This window comes from Stigmatopora argus, chromosome 24 (genome assembly GCF_051989625.1).
Source record: "Stigmatopora argus isolate UIUO_Sarg chromosome 24, RoL_Sarg_1.0, whole genome shotgun sequence".
Classification (NCBI taxonomy): domain Eukaryota; kingdom Metazoa; phylum Chordata; class Actinopteri; order Syngnathiformes; family Syngnathidae; genus Stigmatopora; species Stigmatopora argus.
In genome coordinates this window covers 484,079-507,923 of record NC_135410.1, presented here as the reverse complement: position 1 = coordinate 507,923, position 23,845 = coordinate 484,079, and the positions used below count along the sequence as shown (strand labels likewise).

The 23,845-nt window shown below is 39.7% G+C and overlaps 1 protein-coding gene across 3 annotated transcripts in view; it reads right to left on the bottom strand.

Moving 5' to 3' along the window:
- Positions 1-23,845, bottom strand: part of bcar3 (BCAR3 adaptor protein, NSP family member) — a 57,853-nt gene that overhangs the window by 12,799 nt on the left and 21,209 nt on the right. Inside the window, exon 1 of one of the 3 annotated variants that reach the window (XM_077594729.1) lies at positions 13,069-13,681. The exons of 1 other annotated variant lie outside the window; for it this stretch is intronic. In XM_077594729.1, the coding sequence (XP_077450855.1) occupies positions 13,069-13,149 (81 nt within the window). In that variant the 5' untranslated portion in view covers positions 13,150-13,681. Of the gene's footprint in view, positions 1-428; positions 1,825-13,068; positions 13,682-23,845 lie in introns of those variants that run through there. One more of the 3 variants, XM_077594728.1, reaches the window with a different exon arrangement.

Below are 23,845 nucleotides of genomic sequence, written 5' to 3'. Positions count from 1 at the left end.
TGCCTCAAGGTTCTGGGTTCAAATCCAGGTCGTATATATATATCATTAATATTGATGTCCTCACATCGGTTGACAACCAGTATATATATATATATATATATATATATATATATATATATATATATATATATATATATATATATATATATATATATATATATATACTGGTTGTCAACCGATGTGAGGACATCAACATTAATACCATTATACAGTACTTAAATTTTTAAGACTCAAGTCATAAAAGTACACATTGAACAGCAAAGGGCAGAGAGTACCGTTGAGAAATGAGACGCTGAGTCAGGTCCCAAACACCCTAAACACATACTAATAGTTATTAACTGTAGTTGTGAAGAGATTAACGATATGATAAAAAAGCCTAATCATTATGTCATTTTTGTTTCCCACAAAACATTTTGTCACGCACTTACGTGGAAGCTATTGGGTCTCTGCGTGGTTTCTGTCTTTTCTCTTTCTGAAATAAGTTCTTCATTGCCTGTATGCAAATTTTTTTTCAATACCTCTGGAGACATCATTCCAACACACACGTGAGTTTTCAATCTTCTATCAGACAGAAAACTCAAGCGCACACTGTGCTTTGTACGCACACAAACAAACACACCCCCTTTTCTGGCCCCTGAGGGATTTCTTTTCCTCCACCCTAATTTTCCAACTTTTAACTTGACGCCATCAGGGTGACAACACTGTCAACTACTACCCGGACCTATCCTCCGACACACCCTCAACTGACGCACATACTGTATACACACCTGCACCCAACCACCCACACTCCAAACCCAAACATAAACTCATGGGTTACGATTTCAGTTGCGGCTATACTGTACTTTATGTAATACGATTGCCTTGTATTGGTCTTAAAATTGTAAAACTGTGAACATTGTGTGACATGCTAAAGTGTTTAATTTACACCCCATTAACGATCGCATGTTGGGGATGTGCAACTACAGTGGTACCTCTACATACGAGCACCTCTACATACGAGCAGCAAGAGATACGAGAAAAATTTCGAGCAAATAATTATCTCTAGATACGAGAAAAATTTCAAGATGCGAGAAAGCCAGGTGGCCAAGACATGAGAGGCTGTTTATCATTGTAGCGCACTGTCTTTTTTGCCGCATCTCTTTCATGTATAACAGATATCTACGAGCGCTGGGCGGAGCTGGCATTTTCCCATGTTTTTCCCCCGTTATTCAATGCATAATACAAAGCGAACAACAATGGATCCAAAGCAAACAGGTGGAATGAAGAGTTGTTCAAAGAAAAGGCGAACGTTGACAATCAACATTAAGCGCGAAATAATTGAAAAATATGAGAGTGGGGTATGTGTCACAGAGCTTGCTCGTTGTCTTGGATGACATTGTGTCACTTGGAAATTCCTTGGGGCTGGAGGTTAACGAAGCAGATGTAGTGATCTAATCGTCGAGCACCACGAAGAACTGATGACACAGGATTTAATCGAGCTCCAGGAGAGTGAGCATTTGGAGGTGTTGCGGGAACTCAGTAGCGAGGAGTAGGTGGAAGAGGGGGGCCGCCTGGCTACAAAGGATATCAAAGACATGCTAGCGAAGTGGCAAGAGTTTTCTGATTTTGTAGAAAAGAGGCACCCTGACAAGCTGGCAAGTGGTCGCGCGTTATCGTATTGTGAGGGCATTTGTGCGCGTTATCATATTGTGACGACATTTGTGTGCGTCATTTTCGAAATATTTTGAAGGGAAGGCAAAAACAAACAACTCTTGATGCGTTCCTTTTAAAAACTCCCGCTGAACGTCCGGGTGGAGTCAACACAGAGATCAAAGGTAAAAAAAAATTAAACCAAATTAGAATTCAGTTTTGTGTAGTTACATTAAACGTATGTTTGAGTGTCTGTATATATTAATCCAAGTTAATTTAAATGTGTTTGTTCTGTTACGAGTGTGTTGCCGTGGAAAGTGCACTCATGAACATGACATGTTATACACCTACAAGACTTCATCAATGTCACATTCTGCTGCTGTCCCGGTTCTGTTTTACATTACAGAGCTCAGGTGTGTAGCAGTGGGCGGAGCTCCCTGCATCGCACCTACGTGCCATCTCGTTAGCAGAGCAATTAAACAGAGGCGACCCAAGAGAATGTTGCCAAGATGTTGCCTTGCTGGTTGCCATTGGCAATTGACAATCCTGATTTAGATTTAGTGTTTGCTGTATATTTGTTTTGTGTCCTCTTTCTTGTCTTGGTATTTTCCATGAATTTGCCTCAGTTTTTGTTGTTGTTTTAGATCCACCTTCGATCTTTTTGTCAGGGACCCTTTTTGATACTAGCTTGTTAGATGTTCACATCTGTTTTTGCTTTTAATAACTATTGTAACACGACTCCTTTATCTGAGTCGTCTGCTTCGGGGTCCACCCATACTTCTACCGTAAAACTAAAATATCGGATATATCTGGGGAAATTTTCCTTACTTTTACGGACCTTTTGACACTTTTGCAAATATTTCCTAATATTTATTTTGAATAATAATATCCCTTATTTTATAATCATCATGATATAACTCAAAATTATAATAACACCGTAGTGAAAAAGTTGTGCTGATGTCAAACCAAAAAAGGTACCTAAAAATAGAAGTCACAAGGTTTAGAAAACCTTAAATTTACCTTTAATAGTTTTTTTATTTTCAGGTGTGCCAATGATAACAATTCAAAACGTCTACTCGAGTACTCCAAGTATTCCCATGATTACCCCTATTGTTGATGATATATAGCAAACTGCGTTAGCTACAGCTCAGATGGCAAACACACCTACATTTGGCCCTCTCACTTTTCAAAGTAATGTAATTATTATTATGCTGGAGCTTGAAATTAAATCACAGCACCCCTATAATCGCAAGCAGGCAGAGCAGCTAAAATGAGCCATTCCATGTTATGTGCTCTTAAGCATGATATGAGATCCACATTTCAGAACCACAGAAAGAGATGTGCCAGAAATGTTCCCGGAATAGTGTCACAAAAGATAGCATTTAAGTATCTCATATACAGAGATGCAAACATAGCTTTGATTTGCCCATATCTTTAAAACGGGACCCTTGAGTTTGGTAAGAGCTAGATCAGATGAGGGGAGAACTGGATGATTGTGCTCTTCAGTATCTCTTCAGTGTTACTTTGTATACATATATTTTAAACTACGTTTTTTACCTTGGTCTACAACAGGGGTAGGGAACCTATGGCTCGGGAGCCATATGTGGCTTTTCTGATGGGTGCATGTGGCTCTTCGCTAACCTGTGAGGTAAAATATGTATTTAAACTGCTGGTGACAGTGCCGAGTCCCGAATGCACCAATAGGAGCGTCACGTCGGCACTATGGCGCTCACACTTCCTCTAACATCAATCATCTTTTTTTTTCATTAGACTTTTCTGCATGCATATTTTCATTGATTAACAACTAAGTAACAGTGTTGTCAAAAGAATTCATTTATAGTACTTTAAAAGTGGTAAAATTACCCCCCAAAAAATCACATCTCATTTTCACATTTTTACTCTTACATTTTGAGTATGGCTCTCAAGGAATAAAATTTGAAAATAGGAATTGTTTATGGCTCTCTGTGTCAAAAAGCTTCCCGATCCCTGTTCTACAATGTCTTCTGTGTCTGTCTTGCTACTGCAACCAAGGAAATTTCCCAAATACGGGATGAAAAAAGTTCTAATCTTATCTCATCTAAACATTAAAGTATGTAATGAGTTGAGTTAATATTAAGGCATTAGCCTAATTTCCACCAAGTTAATTTAATGTGGGGTGCACCATTGAGTTAATATTTGTCTGAATATTTACTATATTTGTTTGAGGGCAACGACAAAGCCGGGCAATTGGAGTTTGAAAGAACTGGCACCATCTCTTGGCAATAGAGGTGGATATTTAGGCATTTGATTGTTTGGGGTATTTTTTCATTGCCCATATATTCTAAATGCACATTAGTTTTACTTATTGTTTAGTGTTAATGTATTCATTAATTTAGTTGTTTGTAAAAATCTATTCAAGTTGGTCATGTGTTTATTTAGGTTAGCCCTTTCTTATATAGTAAGCGCCCACACTTTATTGTCTGGATGTCAGTTCAGTTGCAGCTTGTTTTTTGTTAAGCTGACCTCTTTTAAGTTGGGCCCCGAAAATGTTGTTAAATCCTTTTTTAAAACTACAATAAAAGGAAAACTGTCCTAAATTGAAACACCCGTGTCCTTGTTACTATTTCTGGTCCACTACATGGACGCTCAGAGCATTTTGAAAACATGGGTTGCCAGGGTGAAGCAGCCATGAGTTGTCCAGCCACAACCCTTCTCAATCAGTGAATGAAGGAAAGACTAGGGATAACTTTGATTTCTGGTCAATGTCTGCTGAACAAAGAGGGGAAAACTTTGAGTTCCCTGGGATACAACATCAAATTAAGTTGTGGCTTTTTGTTTTGTTTCTCCTTCTCTCCTTTTGGTTACTGTTTCTGACGACCTCTTTAAAGTTGTCATAACAGACCTCTCGAGCGTGTGAAATAACCCCAAGGATTAGAGCGAAATTCTTTGCAGAATTGTGTAAATGGTGCTTTTCACAAAGAGGAAGAGTCCATTAAATCGTTGAGTGGGGGATCTTAACGACACTTCTAATTTTGTATTAATTGAGACATTAAATTATTATGGAGTATGATCAGGATTTAGGTAAAAATAAATGAGAAATAATAGTTATTACCTATGCAGCACCAATTTCTAATATTGTATTTGACCGTTGAGCTTCAAAAGGGCCAAGAATGTTAGGGTTGCTCGGTTTTATGCTTTTTTCCCCCTTGGTGTCCTGTCTTAGTGATTGCCCATTGTGTTCAGCTGTCGTTTCTCCTCCCCTGGTGCATTTCCCAGGTGTTCCTAATTGTCTCGTCAACCCATGTCAGTCTATTTAAACCCCACTGATTGTTATGTCATTCGTTAGATCATCTGCATTTGTATGTCCACCATTGTATGTCCTGCCATGTTTCTACGTTAGCTCTATCCCTGTTCCATATGCCTCGTTCCTCACTTTCCCCTGTCTCCCCTTGTCAGGTTTGGTTATGTGATTTGATGTCTAGGTCTTTGTTATTTCCTAAGATCCTGCTTACGTTAATTAAGTTTTGGTTTAAGCAACGCCTCCCTCGTCCTCGCCTGCTTCCCTGCGTTTGGGTCCTATTCCCCGCTTCCTCACCTCGACGTCTTGCCAAAGACGTAACAAAGGATAGGTCACCACACTTACAAGCACCCTAATGCATCAATATGACGAAGAATGATTGTTGTATTAATACAGGTTTGTATCAGCCATGGCCTAATTCAAGCCTAAACCAAATTGCCTTGATGGACAATCACTGTCTGACAGTGAGTCAAACCAACTAGTATTTAAGACTTTGTCAATGATTATACACCAAGTCAAGTCAAGGATCCGAGTGTCGAATTTAAGAGGTGTAAACCTGACAGTCATCCAATCATTAAAAACATGGACAAAATGGAAATGCTGCCAGATTTTAGGTCCATAGCTACCTAAATGTCAGTGAGAAGACCTGAACTGATCTTCTTGCTCTTCATCCAAGCCTAGCACAGACTTTGCTTTCTTAGGGTTCTCCTGTCATTGCACTGAATGAACATTGAACCTTAACATAAAATACGAACAGCACACTGTCCTCTTGTGTCGTTCCTAAAGAAACTACAGTAATCCTTCGAATATCGTGGTTAGTGTAGACCAGACATGGCCACGATAAATGAAAAAACGCGAAGTCGGATCACCCCCATTATAACGACCACAATACATTCTGATAAAAATCCACCTTCACAGTGGCTCCCGGCCGCTCAGAAAGATTTATTTTCGGATAAAAATGATGCTCACTGCCCGCTGGCTGCCATTCTTTTTCTTCAGTGCTGAGTCCTCTGTCTTCCGACATTTTCCTAGTGGCAGGCGGAAGACAGGGGAGTGGCTTCCGCTTGCGAGTTTCAGCGTGGATTTTCATATTTTTATGAACTATTTTTTCCAGAAAAAAATCTGCGATGAAGTGAATCCGTGAAAGTTGAAGGCGCGATATTCGAGAGAGAACTTTATTCTGCTTTGTCACCTATTCATTTATATGTTTACTATTCATTACACTGTCCATATGGGCTGCTGTTTTTGTTTCAATTTTGTTGTGAGGTTTCTTTGCATTCTTTGCATGTAATTCATCCAGAAAAAGTGGATCCCATGACAGAGTCCCCAAGGTAATTAAAAGTATCAGCAATTATATAAGATAAATCATATTAAACGCCCACCCCAAAGCAAACAACCATCATTATCTTATTTCCACATCCTTCTGCTCATCCTTATCATCATTAAAATAACAACTCTAAGATTAGTTGTGTCTACAGTATATCCGTTTTCCCCCTCATCTTGAACTTCTTTCCTGTCTCTATCTTTCTTTCAGGCTCTAAAAATGTCTCTGTTTTCACCCCAGACTACGACTACAAGAATCTGAGGTGATTTAATAAAAAGTTACTCAGTGAATCCAAATGTCAAATCACTAAAGTTAGGGAAGAGAAACTTTTGGCTACTACTGAAATTGTTTAGCGAGCACACTAATGTAAGCAAAACCTTTTGACAAATAATTGTCCCATCATTAAAATGTCCCACCTTTCCTGTTTACACACAAATAAATTGACGTTTCTTCCTGTTTGAATGCTTACGAAAACCTTTGATTTGGTTAAGCGTCTATCAAGGGCTGCCACTAAGGCACTAAGCGAAATGCTTCATCCCCTTTCATATTTCAATTGGGGGAAAATGTGCTCCCATTTTTGTGTTCAACAGAAGAAAAATCGGGGAAAGCCAGCTTGCTGTAAATAATAAAAAGGACTATTGTAAAAAAACGTGTTTTTGCAATTCACCTGCTGTGTATTTGTGTCAGTGTCCATTCAAATATAAAGTTGGTATAAAGGTATTAGTAATGATATTACTAATACACTATATTCCTGGAATAGGGGTGCCCAAGTCCGGTCCTCAAGAGCCCCTATCCAGTCTGTTTTCCATGTCTCCCTCCACCAACACACTAGAATCAAATAATCGGGATTGGTATGAAGCTTCTGGACAGCTTGCGGATGAGTTGATCATTTGATTCAGGTGTGGTAGAGGAGGGAGATATGGAAAACAGACTGGATAGGGGCTTTCCAGGCCCAGACTTGGCCATTAATACTCAACAAAGAGGATTTTGGTGGTGGAGGGGAGAAACATAACAAATTCCTCTTAGTAAAAGTTCTGTATTTGTACGTGTTTGGGATTTGGTTGAAAACTAAACTGCAGGATGGAGAAGTTTCAGCTTTTGTTCCCTACAACATTAGCATGAAAGCAAAATGGGTCAGGGGGTTTGTGGTGGTATCTGTCAATACATACAGGCAGAGGAACAAACAAACGTTTTAGGACAAATGGCGACGTACCAGACAACCAGATGGCAGTTTCATTAAAATAGGGAAAGAGAATGGAATAAACCTAAGGCTTTTTGGATCACAAATGATAGCAGAGCTATACAGAGAGGGAGAGAATTCACAATGAGACGAACAACCATTCACACTCACACTCATACCTATGGCTAATTTAGTGTTCAACCAGCCTTCCATGCATGTTTTGGGGATGTGGGGAGAAAAGAATAGTACCCAGTACCGTACAGGAATATCAGAACCTATCGGGGATTGAACCATCAATCTCTGGACTGTGAAACAATGTGCAAGCTATATTGAATTGAATGGAATTGAATGCTTTCATTGTTATTATACAAGTATTATGAGATGTAAAGTCTCACCACGAAGTGCACAATAACAACAACAAACAAAGAGACAAATAAATAATCAAGAAATAAGTAATAAAGAATAAATAAAAGTAGTCAACATAATAAGTAGTCAACTACATAAATAAGTAGGGAAGTGCACATACAACAATAATAAATAAACAAAGGGACAGATAAATAATCAATGAATAATATTAATAAATAATCAATAAAGAAGTAGTAAACAAATGAGTAGGCAACATAATATATATATAAATTGTAGTCAACATACTATATAAGTGGTAGTCAACATACTAAATAAGTGGTAGTCAACATACTAAATAAGTGGTAGTCAACATAGATAAGTACTAGTCAACATAAATAAGTGGTCACATGAATAAGTAGATACAAAGTGACTAAAGTGGTAAGCAGTAAGTCTTGAATAGGTCCTCCTTTGTGCAGAACTCGAGTTGTACATATATGTGTATGTTTGTGTACTCTCCAGCATTTTTTAAGTATTATCTATTATTCTAACCATTAAGTAGTAATTGAGTAATCTATTGGTGCCAGGGTTGCATTTTCAAGACTTAAATGTGAGCTTAAATGAAATACACCTGAGTATTTCTTGAAATTTCACTTTCATTTCACAAGCGTTATGAATGCATTTAAAAATAAATTTAAATACCTGTGGATAAATGGTAAGAGTGCATAACAATAATTAAGTAAGGATCAAAGTACTCCAAAAGAATATTTTCTTAAAGCTGTGACAATTAATTAAATAAAAACCATTCATTGAATCGCTTCTTTTTAATGGCTGTTGTCTTTTGCAAAAACAAACAAGCAAATAACAATCTATGCTGCTACAGTTCATAAGTCATTTCAGTCGGCCCTTTTCTGTCCTGCCAAAATGTGATGCGATTCAGCCAGAAAGACAGCTAACAAGACATTTAGTGATTCTTTGAATGCCTTCACTTTTTTCACATTTTGATTTTTTGTGAAGCTGTAATGCAACACATGGTACAACTATAAGAAAAATGACACACATTTCAACAATAAGACATTTAAAACAAAATTATTTGAGTTTAAATTTCTAAATTGATATGTACATTTAGTAGATTGGATTCACCTAACTTGCAAAACAAGTTAGCCCTCTCAAAAAGCGGTTAATTATTATTAATTAAATATACACATGGTTTACACAATTATATACACTTGGTTTTGTAATAGCCACCTTACTACCAGCTTGCACCAAGGGAAAACGTTTCCTTTGGTCTGTCACATTACACAAGTCAGGTAAAATTCATTTATCGCCCACCTTAAATCCCCTGTGTGTGGCTCCAGTTTTTTTACCTAGCTCTACAATGTCTTGTGTGTCTTGTGTCTGTCTTGCTACTGCAACCAAGAAATTTCCCGAATACGGGATGAAATAAAATTCTAATCTAATCTAAATCATCAAATTGATACCAAAAAGCTTCACAGGCAAGTACCAGTTCACAAAAGCTCAATTATAAAGAGCTCTGCATTAATATCCACAAACTGAATCAACAGTAACCTAATTTCTTAAATTTAAATGGACCATGTCAGACTGGTGTTATAGTGCAACAAACATGCTCACAGTCATTAACAACTTTTTGTTCTTTGGTTGTCTTCACAACCATGCCCAAAATAATTTACCAATATTGACTGTGAACAGTGAGAGCAAATTGAATATTGATTTTGTTACATGACCTCAAAATGTTGTTGTATAGACAGCAGTGTCTTTATTGGTACTGTCACCACGTATCAACCATGTTTAAAAAATCAGTGGACCATGCGATTAGGTAAATCCATTACAAATAATTGAGAATACTAAATAGTTATTCACTACCCCTAAAGGCAAATAAATTACAGCATCATTTCCAGTTTCCCTGCATGTATAAAAATATCCCTGCTGCGTAGAAGAATGCGACATTTATATGCACACATTTATGGTTCCGTCTCTCCAACTATTAACTTTGGAGAACCTCTTAAGTCGAAATACCATCTCCCTGCAGGACCAATTATATTCTCATTGGCTGTGGCCTTGAACAACCTTTAGCTTTAACTGGTCTATTTCACAAGTGAGAATGATAACTCCTTTGTTATTATCATTAGTAAATGCAACACTTTCATTTCAATTTCTGATTCATTCGTTTTTTGAGCTCCGTATCCTCACAAGAGTTGCGGGTCTGCTGAAGCCTAATATGAGGATGAGGTATGGTACACCCGAACAGTTTGGTACAGACGCTCCCCTACTTACGAACGAGTTAGGTTCCGAGCGATCGTACATAAGTTGAATTTGTTTGTAAGTTGATTCAGTGCTATATTTTGTATTATAATTTATGTTTAAGGCCTATATAAGTTTATTGAAGGTTTATATAAGTGCATTTTTATGTTTAAGGCTTGTATAAGTAACACGCATTGGTTTGTACTAAAAAAAAAATTAATAAAATGGAGAGAATATGTACAGTACTGGAGAGAGAGAGAGAGAGAGAGAGAGAGAGAGAGATTTATGTATTAGAAAGTGGCTGAAAGAAGCGATCTAACGACGATTGCACAGTTTTCTTCTTTTTTTCATCATAAATGATGCAGTAGCACTGTATGGCATCATTCAATTGGTTTGCAAACTTTGTGCAACGTTCAATATTTGGGTCCTGCTGCTCGATCTTTCTGTTTATAAATGGTTCTGACGGTCGAACGATTCAAGTTGTATGCCCGTGCAACGCTCACCACTCTCACGCGCATCAAGCTTCGTTATTATTGCCACTCGTTTCAAATGAAATGGCTTGCCTCTTCCTTGCACCTCCCTCACTAGAAGCCTTTCGCTTTTTACCAACCATATTGAATAATGGCTGCACGAGATATTTCATGATAAAAATGAAAAAGGTTCTTTGCGCACTGGAGATACATCACGCACTTACGCAATTTACGCAGCTTACGCAACGCACCGAACTGGGCAGAGGAAGGTGGATTCTGGGTTAGCTGAGCGCTCACAGCGCCAGGCGTCGGTATTAGCGGCGGAAAGAAGCACTACTCGGAAAAAGGCGCGCAATACAAAATCGAACTTACGAAATTTTTTCGACCTAAACGCAATTTGCAGATATGTTTGTATGTACCGTTGTTCGTAAGTCGAATGTTCGTAAGTAGGGGAGCGTCTGTAATGAGCAATTCAAGCTGTGACATCACAACCATAATTGATTATCATCCTTAGCTTTTAGTACTGAACCAGTTAGTACATATTGACAGACTGACAGAATTGTCACACGGTGACAACAGAATAGAAAGCCTATGGGTAGCATTCTAGCAAATTCATTCTGGGTGTGACATCATCTTCTGCTTGGAGATTGTTTTAATGGGCGGGGCCTGAGAATCAGTCAAGACCAGCTGAGAAATGAGAAGACTGATTATAATCTATTTTCATCTAGCCATTTCTTTGCTGAATAAAGCTGTTTCCAAAATATGGTCTGCTATCATTTTAAAATCACTTGCTCCAGTATTTCAGAGTTCTAGAGTTTCTTTGGATTGTGGCGTTTCGTTCTTTTTTTAAATCTCTGTTCAATGTTCAGACAGGTTTACATGCAGTACAATCCATAATTTTGAACGATCGTTTTAAATTATGTATGCATGCTTTGGAATTAAGGCAAAATGAAAATCCAAAAATGTTCTTCTGTAACAATTTATTAATGATCTAGGTAAAATAAATTACTTTTTGCAAACACTTTGGTCAAGGCCTTCCACTGTTCCAGTTTGTCACATAACACCTTCGGGTATAGAACAGTGTTACCCAACCAGTGTGCCGTGAGCGATGCTCAGGTGTGCCGCGGCAAATTACAAGGAGTCATACATCGTAATAATCCAAGAGAGAAATCTCAATATTAAGAGATTAAAATTGAACTATTACGAGGTTAAAATTTAAGTATGAATCCATAGATTGTACTATAACAAGATTCAAATCGTAATATTATGAGATTAAAGTATTTTTGTTGCTTATTTTTATGTAAAGTAAACATGAAGCTCTTTGGTTTTACGGGCTTCAGCTGTTGTCGACGTGAAGTCTGTATGAGCACAAAACGGCGTTTCTCGTAATATTAGGTGGTTGACGTAATATCGGGAAGAAAAAAAAGTCGTAATATTACGAGATTTAAGTCATTTTCCTGTCAATACGGTACGCAAACCGGAAGTTGTTTGGTTTCAGGGGCATCAACTTTTGGCGACGTAAAGTCTCTGTGAAACATTTTTGACATTTTTTTTTGACATAACAGTCCAGGTCATGTCCATCTGTGTGGAGTTTGCATGTTCTTAAATGAGCGATGAGAAACAATACTGCTTGCGTGGGTTTCCTCCGGGTACTCCGGTTTCCTCCCACATTCAAAAAACATGCATGGTAGGCTGATTGGACACTCTAAATTGCCCCTAGGTATGGGTGTGAGTGTGCATGGTTGTCCGTCTCCTTGTGCCCTGCAATCGGCTGGCCACCGATACGGGGTGTCCCCCGCCTCTGCCCCAGAGACAGCTGGGATTGGCTCCAGCACCCCCGTGACCCTAATGAGGATAAAGCGGTTCAGAAAATGAGAGATGAGAAACAATACTGTAGTCTACTTCTTTTAATAATAGAATAGACATGGGCGCTAACCATCTTGAGGGACACTGTGTCACTTGGCTGTGCTGCACCGTAGCTGCCCTATGAAGCTGGTTTCATCAAATCAAGTTAATGGCATTGGTACATTTCCCTGACATCATAAAAAGGGCCAACTATCACAAGTCAGTAATGAATCACCCTCACGAAGGCTATCACCTTCATTTGCTGCAACCCAATGTACTATCTGAAGCTCACCCGTGCCATCACACATTGCCTTGTCTGTGTGCCAGTACTACTTATGGATAAAGCTGGTAATGCATCTCATGCGTACGAGCTCACGCACACACATACACACCCCTTCACGCACACGCCGTCACACAGTCGCTCATTTATGCGTGTGTCTGGTCCGTATAATAAAAGCCCTGTGTTCAAGTCACGGACAGAGTGAGTGAATGCGGAGGACCATTCAGCGTGATTAGATTTTATTCAGTCTGGAAGTGTCACCAGGCTCTTTTAGAAGGATTTTTGAGACTAACTCAACTGTGGCCTGACCAGTTTTCTTTAACAACATCAGATGACCTAAAAACCAGTATTTCAGTTAATGTGACATCACTCAAATATACAAACTAAAATCTAAAAGAAAACATGTTGCCAACATGCTACCCATCATGGCAATGGGCAAAAGTGGCTTTTTCCTCTCACCTTTGCACTGATGACAGCCTTGTTGTGGTAGAAGCAGCAAAGTGCTGCTGTCAGGTTCTTCAGGTTACATCGCTGTGACATTTTTAGTAACTTTTTCTCCAGTGACAGGAAGTGACCCAATAATGCCTCCAGCTGGCCCGATACCAACGACAATCACCTTGATTACACAAAGTATCCAAACATCCACTAGGTGAAGAAAAGGTCCATGGCCGTCTCCCATGTGTCTCTTCAAAAAAAGACTAATTGTAGATGGCTTTTATTTTAAGTGAACCAAATTCATTTGATTAGATTGTCAGCTATGACAAATATAACCAACAATCATAATTGGCTTAACTTTCAACCTCAACCCATTAACAGTGTCAAAAAGACTATTTTTCACAGCGTTCACCGATGTTCTCCTCCACAGTCCCCTGCAGAGTGAACCACTTTCTCCTTTTGCCTCCTCGGTGATCATTTTCCATTACTCCACCCCAAACTCCATATTAGGGCATGAGAGAGAACCATGTGGTCTGCTATGAACGAATCACTCATGAAACTGTTGGGAGTGGCCGAAAGCAAAACACTCTCTCCCTTTTTCTCTGCTCGGACCAAGCCATGGATGGCGCCTGATGGAGAAAGCTAATGGGCAGCTAATGTGTATATTCATTTTCATTCATCTTCTATACTGCGCATCCTCCAGAGGGTTGCGGGGGTTGCTGGAGCATAACCCAGCTGACTTTGGTAGAAAGACAGACTACACCCTAGACTGGTCGCCAGTCAGTCATAGGGCACGCAGAAAGACAAACGACCATTCGCACTCACAATCATACCACCACCAGTGGGAATTGAGCCCTCGCCTGCCCACACCAAAGTCAGGCGAGTGAACATCTACACCACGAGGCTGCCTAATTCTCGTTCTTTAAGTTTTATACAATTGTTTAATATTATTGTGATTGAAGTATTTTATACACACGGTATATGATTTCAATTCACACTAAAAAAATCCACTTAAGTTCATGGTAAAATACTGGCAGGGCAGAGACGAGTTGTTCATCGGCCTCACAGTTCTGAGAGTGAGGGTTCAATCCCAGGTTTGGTGTGGCGTTTGCATGTTCTCCCCTAATCTAATATTTGCTGCTACCTCTGCTGCAGCATTAGAGAAATTCCGCCCGCATTAAGTTTAATTTGTTATCATTCATCCAGTATTTTATTATTATTTTGAAAACGGCACTTTTGCTGGTTAAAATTTCATCTGTTTTAAAAATGCTTTAATTTTCCCATTTAAAATGTAACTTAATATGATTTTGTCCTTCAAGCTACCATACGAGTTCCACAATTTGACCGTAGTTGATCATTTTTTGGTGCTTCTAGTCATGTGATGGTGTTTTGATGGTTGTTAGTCGCTCAGGATTTAGAGTGGCGCACGGTGATTTTAAATAACTATAACATAAAAGCATTTATCTGCTCATCTTGAAATGTATACGAGGTCACGAGTGATCACATACTTACGGGTTTGAATAAAACAATGAAAACGTGCGAACCTGCCAAAAGTTAGAGTTGTAATTAACATCCATTGTGTGGGTTTTCTCCGGGTTCTCCAGTTTCTTCCCACATCCCAAAAAACTGAACACTGGTTTGGCCAAATGATATGTGTGTAGTTTAGCAAAACCTCCCTCACTGAGAATTTAAAGTCCTTTTCCCATATTTTAAACTGTTTCATAAGATATGTCCCCATTGAAGTGTGTTATCTGTGTTGTTTTCTAATAAATTCCAATCGCATCTGCAAGTTAATTTGCTTTAAGAACACTAGGTTTGGAAATTTATCACAGTGTGGCGTCACACCCAGCTTTAACAGTGTAACTGAGAAAAGCCGCTTGGAGATTGCCACAGAGATAATTCATCTATCTAGCCCATTCATTCATTTTCCATACTTCTTAACCTCATAAGGGGATGCTGGAGCCTATCCCAGCCAACTACGAGCATCAGGCTTGGGACACTTTTTATTGGTTGCCAGCCAATCACAGGGCACAGCGAGACAGACAACCATTCACACTCACACTCTTACCTAGTGGCAATTTAGAGAGTTTAACCAGCCTGCCTTGCATGTATTTGAGCATGTGGGAGGAAACCGGAGTACCCGTGGAAAACCCACGCAGGCCCGGGGAGAACATGCAAACTCCACACACGAAGGTTGGAATTTAAGCTTACTGTATATAAATAAACTGTGATTGGCTGGCCACCGATACAGGGTCTCCCCCACCTGGTGCCTGTAAATAGCTGGGATAGGCTCCAGCACCCCTCCACCCGCAAACCTTGTGAGGATAAGCAGTTCAGAAAATGAATGAATGAATATATAAGTAAAGAAAGCTTATTGAAATAAATGCATGTGCAATTGTACAATTTTTTTTTTTAAACTTAAGCTTCTTTTGTGGGCCATATTGCTTATATTTTCATCATAATTTTTTGTAGCAGGTCAAAAGGAGCCCACAAGCTCTAGTTTAAATATGAGGCTTCTTCTCACCCTTTCTTCTCATTGCATAGTCCGTCAATGGCGAAATCCATATATTTACAGTGGCTTAGGTATTCGAGTTTTTTGTTGGCAACGTTTAATTGTTCAATTAAATGACTGATAATAACGTTTCTCCAAATTACTTCCAACGTTCCCATTGTTGTATTTGTTGTTGCTGGTTGTTATGTGTTTTACTTGTTCTTAAGTATTCTAGTAAATTGGCCAGTTTGGACTTGTTCAGCCGTGTCATTCATGTGTTAGGTTTAGGTTTATATTGGGTGTATTTTTAGGGCTTTTAAGTATTCTTGGATTTTTTCCTTTGTGGAATGTGTCCGGGTGATTACCCATTGTCTTTTGTCTTTCCATATCCGTTGCCCCTTGTGTTACCCACCTGTTACTCATTGTCTTGTCAACTCCTGTCGTTCTTTTTAGACACTTTGTCAGTGTCTACCCCACGTTTCCCTATTAAGTTGGTTTTGCTCTTTTAGTTAGTTGTTGCTTTTGTCTCAGTTTTGTATTAAGGTTTCTTTTTAGTGAATGGGTTTATGTTATTAACAGTCTAAAAAGTTCACTCTGTCCTGGTTTGCCTGATTCCCAGCATTTGGGTCCATTCCCTTCCTCACCTTTTAATGAGATGGGCTTTAAACTGCCATAATGTCATGTCAAAGGAATTAACAAATGGGCCTAACTATTGTTGACAGGAGGGTGACCAATCCCGGGTGTAGTTTTTAGTTCACCACTATGAGTCCCTAGCGCCCAACCACACGTGAACCAGAACCAGACAGAAAATAAATGCATAGATTGCCAAACCTTCCCTCACCTCTTGTTATGCGCAGCTGTCTCTCATCTTCACATGATTTGGAGGGAATTTTATCTCTTGATTTTATTCAGTTGTTTGTGGCTCCTGATCTGAAACTATTATTTGTTGTTGTCACATTGTAAGATCCAGCTGACACACTATTTCTGAATGTTCTTCCCTCCCTTTTGTATTGCTGTGAATTTTGCCTCTGGTGTTTTTCTGTTTTCAAAATTAACTATTTTCAGCATTTCATGTCGACAATCATGGCTACTTTCATCTGCTTCTATGAAAATCCTAAAACATTGTGACAAATTATACCTGACAAATGCAAGAAAGAAACCACCATGGCTGTGTTTCCATACTACAAATCAGTAAAGCATTAAAAACATTTGGAGCGAGAGTATTTTAATTAATTGTTGTTCCACAACATAGCTTTTAGTGAAGACTATTTGGGATAATTTTATTTGTATTTATTCCTACCCAGTAAATAATTCCATGTGTATAATTAGAACTGCATGCATACCTTCAAAAGGGATATTTTATCCTGTTTTAGAGTGTACTTTTCTATCAATATAAAGAATGTGTATACTATATAAAAACATTTCCAGTTGTTTTCTTCCAATTTTGTGGGCCACTTTTATGTGCTCCAATGTGCATGACAGATCAATAAGGGCATTGTTTGATGTGGAAGAACATGCCTGAGATGAACTTAAACAATGCCTGAGAGCTAAGCTGAGTCTTATCTTAATAACATGATTCTCTGAAATGCAGAAGACACCAGCAAATACACATACACAGGGGTGACACCCCAGCAAAATTTACTGCCGCCGGGAATGAAGACAGTAATTACAGTGTGGGCTCCCTGAGGATCCATGGAGGAAATACATGTCCAACGTTCCCTTGGAGCAACACAAACAGCATTGCCAGCCACAATGACCTCAAATCACCAGCTAGAATAAAAGCCTTCCTTAAAATACACACATCCGTCATTTCAGGAATGCTCTGGAAAACAGCAAGGGACAGGAAACTATTCTTACTTCGTTTTGGGCTTCATATCTTTTACTGTATTCTTTCTTTGAAAAACACCCCAAAATCAGGCCAAAGAAAGCACACAACACAAACTGCTTAGATCAGGGGTCTCGAACTCAAATTACCTGGGGGCCGCTAGAGGCCGAGTCTGGGTGAGACTGGGCCGCATCAGGATTTCCACAAGAAAAGCACTGATAAAACATTCCAACGTTATCAAATATCTTTATTTTTTAACAAAAAATAATGAATTAAATAAATTAACTTAAAGATGAATAAAAAATAAATCAATCAGTAATACAAAACCAAATAATACTAATGAGCATACAGTAGATATACACTGGCTGGCTAAGTAGAGAAAATGAATTATTTTTATTCCGTTTCAAATGTCTGTATTAACAGCTCTTTAACCTTTAACTTTCTGAACTTGAATGGAACATTGAACATGAAATATTCTGAACACGGCTTCTCTTGCCTACTCCTTGCTGCTACAGACCTGGCAGCGCTTCTTCTCACATAGTCACATTTGGCTTGAGGGAGGAAGCAGTGGAGACCCTCAGTAGAGCTTGAAGATGCTCATCAGTAAGTCTGGACCTGTACTTGGACTTATTGAAGTTCAAGGTGGAGAAGAGCTTCTCACACAAGTATGTGCTCCCAAAAAGGCACATGGTCCGCTTGAACCTTCGGGAAAGTTCAGGGAAGCTGGGGGTCAACTCTCTCAAAAATTGCCCAAGCTTGTCTGCTTCTCCACTCACCTCCCTGAACTTGGCTTTGAGTGCAGAGTTGCTCTGCAGGTCAATGAGCTCCATTTGAAGCTCAGGAGGGGAATCTTGCACATCAAAGGAGAAGGGGTCCGCAAAAATTTGAAATGTGGCTTTGTGTGTCTTGAAGTCTGCAAATCTGTGATCAAATTCCTCCTGTAGGTTCGAAATGGCCTCAACATACTTCTCACCACTGAATGGTGTGCCTGCATCCACGAGAGCCTTGCATGCTGGGAAATGGCAAAGGTTTGTCTGAGAGAGCTGGGCTTTCCATAACAAGTTTAGTGCAGAATGCTCTCACGTTGTCATAGGCAGCACTGACAAGTTGCCCCTGGCCTTGTAGCTTCTTGTTCAGTACATTAAGCTCATGTGTGATATCAACAAGAAAAGCCAAGTCCATGAGCCATTTGGGATCACTTAGCACAGGATCAATCAACTCACAAACGGCGTAGCTAGCTTTGACTGCTGCATTACTGTCTTTGGTAGCCTTCTTGAAGAGATCCTGTTGCCTCAGAAGACGTGTTTTAAGACTGGCAACCTGGTTGGCTCTCTCATCTCCCTGGTATTTTTCGTACTCCTCAGCATGTCTCGTAGTACAATTACGTTTCAAATTGTATTTCTTGTGCACCGCAACTTTTTCAGTGTAAATGAGACACGTCGGGGTGCCCCTGTGTTCAACAAAAAAATATTGCACTCCCCACTTTTCTTGAAACTGTCTGTGCTCATCACCGACCTTTCTCTTCACGGCAGGCTTTGAAAGAGACATCTCTGGGGCTCTGTAATATGTTTTTCCACTTGGAATGAGTCTCGGGTTGATCTTTCACATTCAGTCGCGCGGGTTTGTGGCGCATGTGCACTTTCGCTCTCCGTTTCAATCGCGGAGATGGCTACAGACACTGACACAGGCTGGATCACGGATCATAGCGCCTCATTCAGTTCTATGCTGAGAGCAGCGGAGGAGTGTGCGCGCCGAGCGGAGTGATCGGCCTCACGGCTTCTCCTCCGCCCAGCTGATTGGAGGAATGAATGAGTGAGTGAGCGAGACACTGGACAGCCCGGCCGATGTCCCGCCCTCCAGAGCCGTATACCTTACCGTGATTGGTTCATTCAGCTCCGAACCAAAGTTCCCTCTAATTTTTTGTTGGTCTGAGCAGAAAGACAACCTCCCTGAGCGCACTGAGTACCAGTGTGAGCGACATCATCGGTACTCGGATGATTCGCCTAAAGACGTTTCGCCGACGGACGTTTGACAGACGGGCAGGTCGCCGAATGGACGTTCCACCGAACGTTTATTCGGCCGAACGGAGGTTTCGCCGAAACGGGATTCGAACGCTCGCCCCGCCGGATCGTGTGTGTACAAGTTTTTCAACCTCGGCCCGCGGGCCATATACGGCCCGTTAGGATTTTTAATCCGGCCCGCCGCCGGTGTTGTCCAAATTATAGTAAAAATCAATGTTCGTCTACCATCAATGGCAGTCCGGGAGTAAGCACCCTTGGGCAGGCAGATGTAGCAGAACCGAGCCGTAAAATGACAGCAATCGGGTCAAATCCATCCTAAAACAGCATTTAATGATTAAATACAAATACTGGATGATATCGCGATGGAGGCAAAAAAACGTCTATAAACGTCCATTCGCCAAACGGCTCAAAATGCTCTCAAATTCGGTCAAATCCAGCTGAAAACAGCGTTTAATGATTAAATACAAATACTAGTATTTGTCATTAAACTAACAAATACTAGTACGACCTGTCCGTCTGTCAAACGTCCGTCGGCGAAACGTCTTTAGGCGAATCATCCGGTCACGACATCATCATTGCTCGCTATCGGCACACCAGTATCACACCTGCCACAAGCAGGTGCATGTCAATGTTCCCTCTAATTTTTCATGTAAAACATGCTGTAAAACAAGAAAAACATGAGTGGACAGAGCTACTGCCACTGGCTGCCACTTAAACGGCGCCATCATGGGGAAAGGGGTAAAAAAAAAAAAAAAAATTAAAAAAAAAAAAAAATCGATCTTTCATATTAAGACGGGGGCCGCAAATTATCGTCCCGAGGGCCGCAGTTGGCCCGCGGGCCGCAAGTTTGAGACCCCTGGCTTAGATGATACATTTTGTGTAGTAAGTAGTTTTTGAAAATAGTGCAGTCATTATTCTGAGAACATTAAGAGTAACCCAGTAAGAAATGAATACCGTATTTTCTCGAATAGAAGCCGCATTTGTAACTCAAAAATGATCTACGGCTTATATGCGCACAAGACTTAAAACGTTGCTATACTCTTTTTCACCAAAAGATGTCGGCAAATTAACATTTACTATTTGTGGTTATTTGCAGTAAGAAAACAACCATCACTGGATGAATTATTAACTTCCTTATGATATTGACCCTAATAATGTGGTTTTGATTCATACAATATCTCAGAAATACCAAGTGCGATGATTTTTCCCGTCAAAGTAAAACATTTGTAGTCCCTATTAAAACCATGAATATGGAGGTGAAAATTGAGAATCAGGGGGCGGCTTATACGTGAGAAATTGTAAAATTTAACGATTTTAAGGCAATTTTAAGGGTGCGACTTATACACGGGGTGGTTTATATGAGAGAAAATACGGTAAAAAATATGTGGCAGAAGAATCTCACTTCCAGTGAAAATCTAAAATTAATGATGATTTTCCCGGTTCAAACACGTGTACGTATACTTAATTCTGCCAAGGATAACTTAAGGGTTCGTGATCCAAGGGTTGTTGTGATAAAAATTCTTAACGAACAAGCTAGTTAGCTTAAGATAACCTACATATATTACTGTTCCTCACTCGCAAATCTCGTTAACCTGGACAATCAAAGACAATTTTGCAGATTAGTGTCAAGTTGATTACGACAATGCTGTGGGAAACACATACAAAACATCATTCGTACACTTAAAAGACTATAAACATTTTTTTTAAAAAAGAGTGACGGAATTCGAAATTGCAATATACTTTTCAAAGCCACCTGATGGGTAGTTGTTCACTTGCCTGATTTCGGTGCAGGCAAGAAACGGGCTCGATTTCCGCTCGCTGGTGATATGATTGAGTGCGACTGGTGGTCTGTCTCTCTGTGTGCCCAATGGCTGCCTGGCAACCAGTCTAGGGTGTACTCTGCCTTTCGCCCGAATTCAGCTGAGATCCAGCAACCCACGTAACCCTTGAAAGGATGCGCTGTACGGAAAATGAATGACTTTTGGACTGTGGGAGGAAGGCATAAAGCTATATGGAACGTGACATACTACAATTTGTAAAAATGGATGTTTTCAAACTGTGGTAGCGAATCAAAAACATCACTCTAGTTATCTGTTGTTTTGTTGATGTGAGAAGTCAAAATATTCCAATAACGGAGTTAGTTTAAAATATGTTGTCACTCTAAAGCTGGTTTTAAGGATTCTATCCAAGGCAATGTATAGAAATGAGATTGTCCGAGTAACCAAATGAGACTGACCAGGCGTGCGTTTATAACACAACTGTTGCTGTTGGCCAACAGTGTGTCCTGCTTACAGACAATCTCATTGATTGATTGGCTGTCACGCACATGAACACACCCACGGTCAGGTTGGTGGAGCGTAACGCTTCTCAATGCTTGTTAGAAGAACTCGTGATGGCTCACTGTCAGACTGGCACGACGTGCCTGATGAGTCTCCACTACTGACGGAACTCAAACAGGCATGCCGACAGCTCAGCTTTCCGAGGCCTAATTTGTCTAACCAAACTTTGACCACCAAGTGGCAAGCGAGTTCCTCCTCTCTACCACTATCAATACCTTCAATCCCATTTAAATGAGCAGTTAACTAGTATATTTGTGTTTTTATTCTTAAAATGTAAAATGCCAGATTCATGTAATTGTTATAGAAAAACTACTAGTGTACCAAAGGCTTCTGTATGAAGGCGAGCCAAGACCACACACAGGAGATGATTGTTTTTAGAAAGTCCTCTCTTTGGGCGGAGGGAAGTTGTGTTATGACTTCAAAGGAAATGAAAGAAAAGAGTTCTTTAGAGATGACTGTAAAAGAATATTTTCTCTCTTTCCCCCTTTCCTGCATGTTGTCTGTTACTCTCCCATATCTGCCACTCGTTCACATCTAGCTCAAAGCACAGATTACATCCACACAATATCTGCTTATCATACTTTTATCTCTCACAAGTTCAAACTTTCTGTTTGATGTCTTTATTTGATATATTTTCCCCATTGTAAAATAAAAATCTATTCACAGATCCAATAATATGGTTCATTTCAGAATTGAACGACAAGAGAAAAGGATGTTTGAAAATAAAATCGAGAGTAACCCCTGAATTAATTATCTTTTCCCAGCCCCAAATGATCAAAATCATTCATTCATCTTCCATACCGCGCATCCTCATAAGGGTGGCGGGGGGTGCCGGAGCCTATCCCAGCCGACTTTGGGCGAAAGGCAGAGCACACCCTAGACTGGTCGCCAGCCAGCCGTAGGGCACACAGAGAGACAAATGACCATTCGCACTCACAATCATAGTGGAAATCCAGCCTGCGCCTGCCCGCACCGAAGTCAGGCGAGTGAACATCTACACCATCAGGTAGGTGGCAATGACCAAATTAAATCTTAAATAAAAAAAGATTTAGAATTGATCCCTTTCATTTAATTTATTTTATATATTTTTTATTCCACCTGCAGTCAAAATGGATTGGATTCTAGCGCAGTCAATGGCACTAAAAGATGAGTATTCACGGTCAGTCCAGTTTCAATGTTTTAAACTCGATCTCTGTCTATGCCATGAAATACGTAAGTTAAATAGTATGACAAATACAATCTACTTTATCTTGTTACTTGAGGTCATAGTCAGTTTGTATTGCCGTTTTTATTCATTTCAATTTATTCATTATTTTCTCAGTTTTCGTCCCTGGCTAGCAACCAATACAGAGTGTTTCCTGCCAACTGCACATAGTTGCCTGGCATTGGCTCCAGCACCCCTGCAACCCTTGTCAGGAAAAGCGGAATGGATGATGAATAACATTCTATTCATATGTATATGTATTTATAAATGTAAAAATACAATAATGATGGCTGTCTTGAGTTTGATTTATTTGATAAGGGACAGCACATATTAATGAACATATTTATTTTCATGTTAATGAACATATGTATGTAAATATGTAAGATTGTAGCCGTGGGCTAATTTCCGTCTTTAGTCCTTTGTGTAGGTACATGATAAACGATGACACACACTAGATACATACATACACACACGTAGCACAATTTTAGACAGCGTCGTGATCGCAATTTTGTTCAACTAACAGCCAGGCTTTAAGATGATTGGCGAAGAGGTTCAAGACGGAAGTTCACGTATGTTAATTGGTATTGAGTTCCAGGTATGTCCGGCGTGGACAGAGAAGCTGCTTTAGCTAAAAGTACTCTTTTTGAAGGGAACTACACAGTCACCTCTAGAGCCAGCCCTTCTTGATGTGTTGGATTTTTTTTGTACAAAATCTTGCAGTGGAGGAGGGACTTTGTGTTGGAAGATTTTGCAAACTAAGGTGGCACTTGCATATTTAACAATATTGTTCCAGTTCAGGCGTTTGTGTTTTTTTTAATATCTGACAGTGGTGGTGCATTTTTGGATTTCTGTCCAATATTTTCAAAGCTTGCTTATTAATGGCTTCAATTGGTTTTAGTGTTTTTTGCAGGCCGATGACCA